This window comes from Myxocyprinus asiaticus, chromosome 8 (assembly GCF_019703515.2).
Source record: "Myxocyprinus asiaticus isolate MX2 ecotype Aquarium Trade chromosome 8, UBuf_Myxa_2, whole genome shotgun sequence".
NCBI lineage: Eukaryota > Metazoa > Chordata > Actinopteri > Cypriniformes > Catostomidae > Myxocyprinus > Myxocyprinus asiaticus.
This window is the reverse complement of record NC_059351.1, coordinates 21,190,842-21,203,564: the sequence shown is the minus strand read 5'-3', so window position 1 is coordinate 21,203,564 and position 12,723 is coordinate 21,190,842. Positions and strand designations below refer to the sequence as shown.

Genomic DNA, 12,723 nt, shown 5'->3' with positions numbered 1-12,723 from the left:
TAAAGCAGTTCATATGACTCGTGCATTTTATTCAAAGCCACTTGAAGATGTGCGATAGCTTGGTGAATCACAAAAGGCTGTTTAATAAATACATTAAATTAACAAAAAATATAGTATGCGCAGCGCTAACGCTCGGTTGACACAAACTCATGCACAGGTTGGTGATGCATTCGCAGCTATTTTTAGCCTTCACAGCGGTGCGCAATATTTGAGCGCTACTCAAGAACAGCATCTCGGATGTAGATGCTCAATAGTTCAGTTCACTTATAATATGCATTTAGAATGGCACCGGAGGTGCATTTTACCAGAATTTGAATAAGCAGCAAATTAAACTACAGTGAACTTGCCTACAAACAGACACATACAGGACTTCCTGGAGAGTTTAGAATGTCAAAATAAAAGCGAGAGGGTTTAAAAAGTGCACAATTTAAATATATTACTGTTGTATTTAAAATTAAAAACTCAATAATAATTTATTACTATTATTGTCATCATTAGAATTTATTTACAATTTATAACAATATTTAAGTTGAATGGGTTCCAAAAAATAACTGTGTGAAAAGTGGACTGATGTCTTACAACTAAACTGAACAAAAAAAAAAAAAAAAAAAACAAAAAAAAGAAAGATCTGAATCCTTTAAAGTCCAGATGCAAGTTTAAACATTTTTGGAAAAAATAAAACACTGGTTTCTTTTCCACTGGAGACTTGAAGACTGGAATTACTGTTAATTTTGCTGCTACATTATCCAGTATACTAGTTAATAATAAAGTGTTTCTTAATAAGCTATACATTTACATTCAAATAATGTGTAGTTAGAGGTTTGTGTTTCTTTACATATTAAAAAGTACTCCCAATTAGTTCCACACAATAAAGATATTCTAAACTGATTATGCAAAAAAACAACACTGGTATCAGCTTGGGATAAGTATCAGCCGATACTGAGATTTCCGATATCGGAATCGGAAGATAAAGTGGTATCGGTGCATCCCTAATTTAAAACATAACATTTAAAAATGACCACATACACAAACACCAGTAATTTAAAACACAAACTACAAACACTCCAAAACTGTGTCCTATATTTCATTTGTCAGACTCGAAGGCCAGTGTAAGATGAGATTTCAGACATGATTTATGTGTCGCAAACGGTTTATCCGGAAAGTGAAGATTCAGGCAAAAAAATACGTCAAAATTATAATAAAAACATTTCAAAATATAAGCTAGAGCCCTGAAATTGAAGAAATTGTGACAGAAATATATTACAAATGTAATATTCACTGTAATGATAATAATAATAATAATAATAATAATGCAATATATGACAAGACTGCTGCTGAATAAATGTTTGGCAAAATAAATGCAATGATGACATGAAGTTATATTTCACTTGTTAAAAGACTTTAATTCATTATTTTGATGAAGAAATTAAACTAAAACATGGAGTTCTGGAAAATAATAATAAATAACAAAAAGGAAAACATGATTTGGTAAAGAATAAAACAGATGTCAGTAGGGCACTACTTAAAAACACTCAAGCAATGCATCCTTGATTGAGAAACACTTAAAGGAAACATGGATCTCTTTTAATTTATTATTTACATTGAAAAGTAACTTTTTAAATAGGCTAAACAGCACTGTTTAATAGCACATTGTGAAATTTCACTGGTATCGGTACCAACTACTGAAATTTTGGTACTGTGACAACACTAGATCAAGATGGAGTTTCACTTGGGCAATCAGTTGTTCCAGGAATCAAATTCTATTCAAGCATAAACAACATCTCCATTCCAATCTCACTAGTCAGCAAAACAACGTTACTTAACTACTTACAGCATCTTAAACACTACAAGACAAGAGCACAGCGTCTGACCCTGAAGGTAGATGGTATGGAAACATAATGGACTATGTAAAGAAAGAACTTCATTTAGACGTACAGTTTGTTTTGAAGCAATCAGAATAGCATGGATGTCTCAAACAACAATTAGAGCACAGATGGTGGTAGACAGACTTTTACGTACCTCCTCAGCAGCAGAAGCATCGCGGATGGCCTGCAGTAAAAATGTGACTTTCGTCTGGCCGGGAATGGTGTCATATGTTTCCTAAACAATCCGAGACAAACATTCACAAGATGTTAATTTTATTTTACAATACGCCCATTCTTTGCAATAGAGCTCAACAGTACCTATCCACATTTTAGCCGAATGGGTTCCAGAAGTATTTTTCCCATTCATTTCTTTCATAAAATCCTTCATGAATGAGTTCCAAGCCATGAACCAAACCAACCAGCACCATGGTGAATGATTGACAACATTACAAACTTTGTTTTGAAGAAAAGTAATATTTGACAAAAAGGTACAAGACTGTATACTTACCATCTTTCACGCACGAACTACAATCCCATGAAGCATTGTGAATATCTCTACCTCTCGATGGAAATATAAAAAAACTATAGATTTAAGGTTGCCGATTACAAGTATAAAAACAATATAGTTTACATTTATTCTGAAAAATTACAATATATAAAAGTAGTTTGAGAGTGAAGGGAGACTCGTTTGCGTCATCCAGAGTACGTCATGGGATTGGGCGAATTTGTTTGGCAGGCTTTGCTTAGTCGCAGTCCTCTGATTGGTAGATTCTCTACTGGATCATGGGTAATGTAGTCATTCACCAGGAACTGCGCTATTAAATATGATTTTTCAACAATTAAGTTGAAATAATGTGGACTGATGGCGTCAACAGAAGCATATACCATTGATTAACAACCTCAGAGCTCACGGTACATGTTTTGTACGTTATCAGTAAAAGTCAATTAATCTATGGAAAAAACAAATGGGATTTCTTCTTCCGGAATCAGACTGTTGCGCTCTTTAGGGCAAAGACATTTATAAGAGAGAGCGCAGATTTAGCAACACCCAATAACAAATAAGTTCCATCTGTTTTATCCGGGATGAGGAAATGGACATGGTGAGGCTCTTAAGACTCTCATTTTGCCTGAGTCATTCAAAGAGTCAGTTTCCAAGTGCCAAAAGGTACTTGGTTATGTGTAGTATAGTATGTATGGAATGCCCAGTGGCATGAAGTGCACACAGCTGTAATCAAAGAGAGGAACTCTAAAGATGGTTCTTACAATTGAGAAAAAAAAAAAAAAAGAAAAGGATTTGTGGGGTCCAGTTGGCCCTGGTCATGCTGTGAGAGCGAGTCAGATTCCGCTGAGCATTAGCAGTGTGCTGGTCATGCATTGTCTGTAATAAAGGAAAGTGCTGACCGATGTCAGAGATGAGCGTGATAAGACCCAATGACCCATCCTGATCCACATGGACACCGATCTGGCTCCCTGCCAGGCTTTAGAGCAGACAAAAGACTCGTATAATACGCGCCACTGGGGAGCCAAGTTTTTGGGGAACTTTCGAATTTCCCGCGAAATCCGGGACACTTGTGACCTTCCATGCACAGATGGTGTTTTAACAACTTAATAATGAGAAACTCGCATGGTTACAAGAACTCACCCTGATGTAAATACACACATTCCTGGCCCAAATCCAAAGTGTTTCCATGGCATGGCATTAAAAACGGGTATCTTTTGTGATAAGCTTCCTTCTCATCGTGAATATGGGTGTAAAGTTACTGTTTAATGGCTGAAATACAAGACACGCCACAAAAGGGGCAATAAAAGCTGTTAGATATTCATTATTATTCCAAGAAGTTTAGTTTTGTCCAGTTGCTTGTCTATTTCAGAAATGCCACCTTACATATAGCAAGTATTTTCAGGTGAAAATACAAAACTATGATTTTGATTGTGTTGTTACCTAGCGTACGATACCCTGACTGACAGTTAGCGAAATATATGACGCTAATATGACTCATTTAGCTCTAAATCCACACAATTGTTCAACATGTTACAGAAACAGTTATTAACAGACGCGTTTGAAAGTCAAGCTGAGCAACACCTGCACCCGGTTAACAGCGCAACGGCAACCTAGCCGCGAATACGGAACTAAGACCAGTAACACGGCTGTTGATTTATTAAATGATCGAAAGAACGAACAAATAAGCCGTAAAATAGCCGACACAGAACTGAAACACACTAGATAATGTTTATACCGTTCACAGCGCTTGTTAGGCCACGTTGATACGCAGAGCGCGCTAACGACTCTAAGTGTTCTTATGAACCGATTCGCTTTTTGTCGAAACGATTCGTCAAACATTTGTAATTCTCTACAAAGAAAATGGATGGAGAGAACAAAGTTGTACAAAAATAGTTATAATTAACAAAACTGTTGAAACAAATCAACACAATCTACCAAACACACCGCGAAACAGCACTCAAGTGTTTTAGTTTTGTAACCCAGTTCTTTGGAATGAACCGTCCGAACAAACCGATTCCCTAACTTGAATCGAACCCGCATAGCAGCAGTAGCGCGCGCCTCACACATGTGCAGGGCCGGAGCTCAGCTGACCGCCCCGCACTAAAACAAAAATAGATTCGTCATATTCCCCGCCATATATCCACACAAATACGGCAGCGAGCCGAATTTCATACCTCTGATTGCTTCCTGACGTTGTTGTCAGGGCTCATCAGGTTGCTCAGTAAGAGGTAGAACTGCTGCTGCTCCGCCATCGCTGTTGGGTTCAGAAAGAGAGAACAGCAGCGCTGATCCAAGCGAATGAAAGCCGGTGTCGTGCATGGACACAGGGATGCGATTGGCTCGTAATGTGTTCTCTCATTGTCGCTGATTGGCTGGCGGCTTTGAATGAGATTAAATGTTTGGTATGTTTGGTGCTTGGACATGTCAATCATTATGACGCGTTAATTATTTCGTTTCTGATCATCGTATTGGGTGATAGTTTGTGTGGTACGTGGGTAAAATCTAAGGGGGTGGAGTCGAAGCTCAGCGCAATGATGTCATCGCAAAATAAGTGCATCCGTAAACGCGGGAAATTATGTATTTCATCTGGAACAATAAGAATATAAGATATAAAAACAAGTCCCTTTTTCGCAACTGGTTTGATGAGAATATTATTTTAGTAAGCTAGCTCTTGAATTATAGGGATGTCTTGTTTTCTTACAAACGCTTTATGCAAGAATGTTCTTTTCTAATCCCCTCAAAAAAACAGACCATAATTTTGGATGCAATTCCTGATTGTCAAATTAGTACTTCCGTCTTGTCTCAAAGGTCCCTTATGCTATCCCAACTTTGAAGACATAGTTGACCACTTGTTTTGGAATTGTGTTTACTGCAGTGTTTTGGACTGACTTTTCAAATTTTGTAAAATGTAATATATATATATATATATATTCTGAATCTTTAAAATTAGACCCTTTTTTAATTAATTTTGCAATTGATGTATTATTATTTCATGCAAAATATTATATTCATAAATGTAAATCCTCAAATAAAATGTCTGATTTTATAATTTTCAGGAAAGATGTTGAAATATATTTAAATTCTTTAAAGAACGCATGCTGAGTGAATCCAGCCAGGTCTCCTAAGCAACCAAATTGGCCAGGTTGCTAGGGAGGGTAGAGTCACATGGGGTAAGCTCCTCGTGGTCGCTATAATGTGGTTCGCTCTAGGTGGGGCACTGATGAGTTGTGTATGGATGCCGCAAAGAATAGAGTGAAGTCTCCAAACATGCTATGTCTCAACAAGCCACGTGATAAGATGTGCGGATTGACGGACTCAGAAGCAGAGGCAACTGAGATTCCTCCTCTGCCACCCTGATTGAATTGAGTCACTACACCACCACGAGGACCTAGAGCGCATTGGGAATTGGGCATTCCAAAAATTGGGGAGAAAATATTTAAAATATTTAATATTTAAAGAAAATATTTAAAGAACTCTGAAAAAGTTTTAGCTAGTTATACTTTTTAATGGTGTACTACTTATAGGATAATATAAGGTGCTTCATTTTGTCTTTTTGTTTGTTTGTTTCATTAAGTAAGGAGCTTTGTGAAGAGTCATTGCACGTCACAACACAGCAGATTGACTTGGGGTAAGGGAAATTTAGATATTTGAAAATATAATTGTGACTAGTCAAAACTGTATTACAGATATCTCTAATTATCTTTGTGTATGTGTAACGTGTCAGTTGTGGATATCTGTGACGTCATTACAGATATCTTAAATGGAATTTTGACTAGTCAAAATATATTTACAGATATCTTTAATCATCTTTCTGACTTGTCAGATTGCAATTGCAGATATCTCAAATACTATTTACGACTAATCAAATTCAAATTGTGACTCATCTAAATGCAACTGTGACTGTCTGAAATGTAATTATGGACAGTCAAACAATAAATGATAAATCCGCCTGCCATACTCGCATTGTTATTCAAAAGCTTATTTACATGGTTTAATGTTCTGCCATCTGGTGGTCAGAAAATGAAGCGCACCTACTAAGCTGCTGTGTCCTGATCCACAGGCTGGTCTAGTTATGTGTGCTGCCTGTGACCTCTTGTTACTGGATTTTAAAGCAATGCAATTAACTATCAGAGCTATGTCGTTTTTGTCTATTTTTCCCTGAGTATGTGTTTGTAAGTTAACCAAATAAAGTAGGTAAAGCTCAGTGGCTTATGAATTGCAAAGATTTGCATAATGTAAAACAGTGATTAACCAGTTTGACTTCAAGGCCTACCAGTGTCAGCATTCAAATAATTCATTATGATTAATTTTGTGATTATAGAAATTTCAAGAACTGTACATTCTTCAATAAAAATAAAAAAAAATAGTTGTTGAAGTGAGTTGCTGAAAAAAAATAAGAATACAGCAGTTAACATGTTGAATTAATACAATTCTAGATTTAATAAAATATCTTTTAATAAATTATTGTAGAATTATTAATATTTATATACAGTACTGTGCAAAAGTTTTAGTCACTTTTGAAAAAATGTTTCGTAGTGAGGATGTCTTCAAGATAATGCCATAAATAGTTTTCATTTATCAATTAACCTCATACAAAGTCCAGTAAACATAAAAAAAAGCTAAATCAATGTTTGGTGTGACCATCATTTGCCTTCAAAACAGCACCAATTCTTCTAGGTACACCTTGACATAGTTTTTCTTGGTTGTTGGCAGATAGGATGTTCCAAGCTTCTTGGTGAATTTGCCACAGTTCTTCTATCTATGTCTCAATTGCTTCTGTCTCTTCATGTAATCCCAGACTGACTCAATGATGTTGAGATCCATACCATCTGTTGTAGAGCTCCTTGTTCTTCTGCTATTCAATTCTATTTGAATAGGGAATGTTGAAATCTGAAATTGATATTTCCTACTGATATAAAACCAGAATATATAAAATAACCATTTTAAGACAAATGCTTTTGTGAAAAATATAATGCGCCAAAGACTTTTGCACTGAACTTTATATATATATTAAGTAGATTCATTTGTTTAAAATGTCTGTGTGTGTATCAACTACATTTAATTAATTGTGAACATTTCAGTCTCATTATAATCATTCATTTTTTTCTTCCTAATGAAGTAATATAATGAGATAATATATTGAGGCATGCTAATGTTCTTTATTTATATATTTAAATCTAACAAATGCACACATAAATAGAAATAATCAATACAATATTATAGCATCAATACCATCATCTTCAACCTCACCACAAACCTAACACAGGCCTCTTTTTTCCTTCACATGTTTATCAAATTTCATTATAGACATATTGTCTATCACAGAACCCCACATTTTTTCAAAAGTATCAGTTCTCCCCTTTAGACTATACATGATTTTCTCTGAGATACAAAATTATAAAAGCTCATTCAACTATTGCTGCGGTGTTGGAGGATTGTCAGACTTCCAAGATTCCAATAAATATATTTTTTGCAGCTGTCATAGCTAATAAAACAATTTTTATGTGACAAATCCAAGGTGGGGCTGGATAATTTATCCATATCCCCTAACAATACAACATTTGGGTCAATTTTAATGTCTTTGTGTAATATTTTACTAAGCTGTTTGTATAAAGAAGACCCAGAACATGTGATATAGGTCTGCATTCTCTTGATTACCTATCAGGCACTTGAAAGGCGTTGTAGGATAAAACTGATGTAATTTAAAAGGAGATTCACAAAGATGGATTGTGAATCATTAATCAACTTTTTCATTTTCTTTTATTTGTAAATCTTTTTACCCAAATATATATATATATATATATATATATATATATATATATATATATATATATATATATATATTTCCCCCATTTCTCTTTGTTTATAAGGTGCTCCTGGCACAAATTAATCAAATAAAACATTTACATACATCATATAATACATTTTTGAAATAATCTTCCTTGATGATGCTAGGATTTCCGTATTTAGAAATATAACAGTCAGGGATATTACATTTTCCCTAACATACTCAAATTCTTCAAACAGTCCATCCCTACAAAGATCCCTTATAGTGTATATGCCAGCTTCTCTCCAGGTAGAATTAGGCTATGCAACAAAGGAGGGAACAGGGAGCTCAGCGAACTGGGTGGCCATGACAGAGAGCTTCGGGACCAGGGTGGCCATGAAATGGGAGGATACTTTTGCCATGACAGGATCCTTTTGGCCGGCCATGACAGGAACCTCAGGGGCAGCCATGAAAGAAAACTTTGGTACAGCTCTAGGAGGAAGCTTTGTGGTGGCCATGACAGGAAACTCTGGGTGCCGTGACAGTAACTTCTGGGGCTGCCATGGCAGGAAACTTTGGTGCAACTACAGGAACCTCTGTGGTGGTCATGAAGATTCCTCTGGAAGGCAGTGACAGTATTCTCTGGGGAAGCCATGCCAGATACTTTGTTGCAGCCGTGGCAGGAACTTTGGGGCAGAAATCTGGGACCAGAGCTCTAGGACTGAGGCAGTTGAGACATAAATTTATATGGTGCCCATGACAGGAAACTCTTGAGACAGACCAAACTCTGGGACTAGGGCAGCAATGAAATGGGAGGATCCTTTTGCTATAAAAGGATCCTTTTGGGTGGCCATGACAGGAAACTCTTGAGACAGACCAAACTCTGGGACTAGGGCAGCAATGAAATGGGAGGATCCTTTTGCTATAAAAAGATCCTTTTGGGTGGCCATGACAGGAACCTCAAGGGCAGCCATGACAGGGTGCTTTGGGCGGCCATAGTAGGTACCTGTGGGTCATCATTACTAGAACTTCTGGGACCATCATGACAAGAACATCTGGGCAGCCATAGAAGGAGCACTCTGGGTTGCTGTGACAGGAACTTCTAGGGAAGCCATGACAGGGAGTTCTGGCTGTTACAAAACCCTCTCTGGTGGCTATAACAGGAATCTATGGGCAGCTGTGGCAGGAATCTATTTAGCAGCCAAGACAGAAACCTCTAGGGCCCCCATGTCAGGGAGCTCTGGAGCCAGGGTGGCCATGAAAGGGGAGGATCCTTTTGCCATGACTGGATTAATTTGGGCAGCCATGGAAGAAGCCTCAGGAGTGGCCATAACAGGACAGGAGCCTCTGGGGAAGCCATGAGAGGAATCTTCGGGCATCTGCAGCAGTAACCTCTGGGATGATAATGACAGAAACCTTTGTGCGACCATTGCAGGAATCTCTTTTGCCGCTTTTCTGGAGCGACGTGGTGTGGGAATGTCTCTGAGTGGCCTCAAGGTGAAGAGATGAAGAGATGGTGCAGTCCCATGCAGTGGCAAGCAAACAAACTATAAACAAATTTGCTGCCTCAAGCCAAGGCTCCAGGCACAACCAAGGCTTGCCAGCCTCGCCAGACGCAAAAGCTGGAGGGATGGAGAGGCCACTCATGTCAGCCTGCAAGACACAAAGCTGACATAAAGAGAAAAGAGGAGGCAGTAGTGACAGTGAGCTCTTTTCTCTTTTTGTCACAACTTATGTGGTGAGCTGAAACGAAAACAGAAAATAGGTTTATTGTTTAAATTCATTACATTAAATAGCATATTTAAACACTGTTTAAACAAAATAACCAACCAAAGGGAGGCAACATTCATAAAGATCAGAATTTGACATTTTAGAACTTAAGAAAGCACATTTCATAAGGTCAGACATACAACTTGTCATCTGTGCTGTGTATGTGGATTGACAATATGATGTAACGAGCATGAGAAAGCTAATGTACATTAGTCTGACAATCATACTAAACAAAAGAAAATTCTAAATCTTTTAAAATGTAAACATATCTTCACAATTATTTTTAGTTGATCTTAGGCTCAGTACCTTAAACCAGTTGTGGCGAAGTATATCCTCCAGACCCATCCGCCGCTTCGGCTCTCTCTGCAGCAGAGCCTGAATCAAATTGCTGCAATCTGAGATGGGAGAGACTGATTACTACCATTAACTTTACACCTGATCTCTTTAATCATTTTATTATGAGCTCTAAGATCACACTTCAGGTCAGAATATCAGGTAAAATTGTTTTCGTTATTCTGTTTGGTATGATTTAATATTTTAATTGGCAGTCTTTGTTGTCATGAAGATCTTACCTCTTGACAAGCCACCCTTTGACCAGCACTTGGCATCCATCATGTTCAGGTCAATGCCATATGGGTAATGCCCACAGACCATCAGGAAGAGGAGCATTCCCAATGACCAGACGGTCGCTGGCTTGCCTTTGTACTTGCCTGTCGCTGAATATTCAGGAGGGCAGTACAGTCGTGTGCCTATAGGAAAGAGATTTTGTCAGATGTGTGCATTTGAATTAACAAAATATGATTTCTCTGTATCAGTTAGCATGTAAGAAATCATTTGGTTTGTTTTTACATTCACTACTTTTACATACTACTGAATACTTCCTACTCAACAGAACTGAAAAAGTTTTGTCGCCATTCATAACTAAGACATACAAAGATAACTGATATGATTAAAACGTCCAAAACAACAGCTTTTTAGGGATAATACTTACCACTGAATGTCATGTAGGCACTCTTTTTAAGGAGGTCCCCGCACCCAAAGTCAATCAGCTTCACCTCCATGGTGTTGCTGTTGACAAGGAAGTTTTCGAGTTTGATGTCCCGGTGCAGCACTCCACGATGACAGCACATATCAGCAGCTAACACGGCCTGCCTCATGACACGCCGCGCTAGCCCTTCATGCAGTGTGCCACCATGGTGCTGTACAAATGCGAATAGATCCTCACAGGGTGAGGGACGCTCCAGCACCATGATGTAAATTCAGCCTGCTCACCCCAGTCGAGCAGCTGAATTATATTGGCACAGCTGGGGCCCTTGTTAGCCAGGATGGTCAGAGCCACTTCAGTGGGAAGGGGTACGGGATGATCAGGCTAAAAGAAAGACAATTATTATCATGTTGGTTGGATGAAATGTCAGAAATTAACTTTTACATTAATGGTCAATATTTTACCCCTAGATTTTAATTTCAGGGGCATTTTTACCTTTATGAGGGCAGATTTTTTCTAACCATTTATAACAAACTGTGCCTCAATTTATTAATACCTCTTACCCTAAGAATTAAATCAACTCATATTTTATGCCATAATATGCATAACAAGGAATATAATAAAATACTAATAACTATATCAGATGTTACAAATAAAAAAAACTGATTGACGGGCCATTTGTTTTCCCCCATTTTCTTTTTATTTTAGGGGCATTTTTTTTTTTCATTTTTTGAGGCATGATGTGGTTTCCCAAATAAGGATTTAGGCATAGACAAATTTTTGTCAATGGTAGTTTGTTTGGTGAAAAACATTTGTAGTATGTTAATAACATTCATATACAATGTTTTAAATTGAAAACAGTGACAGAAAACTGCTTACGATGCTGATGTACTCCTCATGCAACGTTCTGACCAGTTTCACAGCCACCTGATCAACAAAACATGAAATAGGGATTTTTTTGTGAGAATTAGTTACAATTAACAAGAGTGTAGAGGTCATATAATTTCAGTCATTATCTTGAACAGACATGTCAAGTTTTGTGAATTTAAGTTCCAAATTCTCTAAAATACCTTCATGCCATCCGTCAAGCACACCCCTTCGTAGATGGCTCCGAACCCTCCTTCTCCCAGCTTCTTACCGATACGATATCGGCTCAAAATGTCTGTTAAAAGATAAATAATGTGGTTGACATGAAATTTCAAACAATTTCATCAGTGTCTTGCAGTGTGACATGCCATGCTTCGTTTACAACTACATCAAACAAACAGATTATTTATTATGTCCTTGTTCCTTAGTCCAATTTTTCATCAGGCCAGGAAAGACAATAACCAGAATGTTATGTAAAAACTGCAGTACTATTTTGCAGATATTGTAAGTAGAGCATCTGTGTTTTGTTTGGGGTTGTGGCACTCAACTCACCCTTAGGACTCGTGTCCACAGCTTTACTGTCCAGCTGTCCTGTCCGAGGACACACAGCGTCCCCTGTTGCCCAGCAAGCTGGACCGTTGTGGACGTCCTGGTGGTCTTGAGTGGGAGGGACCACAGGGTGAAGACCAAAGCCCTCTACAGTGATCATCTGTAGAGAATTCTGATCTAAAGGGAGGAATATTTACCAAAAGCTTGTTTTAAACAAATATTGTTAATTATTGCATATTCATAAAAATGGATACTCATCACTGTAAAAAACTATAACATAACACCAAACACCCCAATGTGCATAACTTATATTGAAAATAAGAAGAAACAACATATTTTTGGGGTCTTCTAAAAAAAAAAAAATAAAACTACAAAATTTCACCATAAATTATAAGGTGACTTATACACTGTCAGAAAA

At 37.5% G+C, this 12,723-nt stretch overlaps 1 protein-coding gene and 1 pseudogene across 1 annotated transcript in view; both read right to left on the bottom strand.

Annotated features, from left to right (window-relative positions):
* Nucleotides 1-4,670, bottom strand: part of LOC127444906 (importin-5) — a 38,689-nt gene extending 34,019 nt beyond the window's left edge. The window contains exons 1-2 of the mRNA XM_051704556.1: nucleotides 4,542-4,670; nucleotides 2,020-2,100 (exon numbers count right to left, since the gene is read on the bottom strand). Of these exons, the coding sequence (XP_051560516.1) occupies nucleotides 2,020-2,100; nucleotides 4,542-4,619 (159 nt within the window). The 5' untranslated portion in view covers nucleotides 4,620-4,670. The remainder of the gene's footprint in view (nucleotides 1-2,019; nucleotides 2,101-4,541) is intronic.
* A 5,141-nt stretch (nucleotides 4,671-9,811) lies between these two features.
* Nucleotides 9,812-12,465, bottom strand: LOC127444737 (serine/threonine-protein kinase pim-2-like; annotated as a pseudogene).
* Between the last annotated feature and the right edge of the window lie 258 nt (nucleotides 12,466-12,723).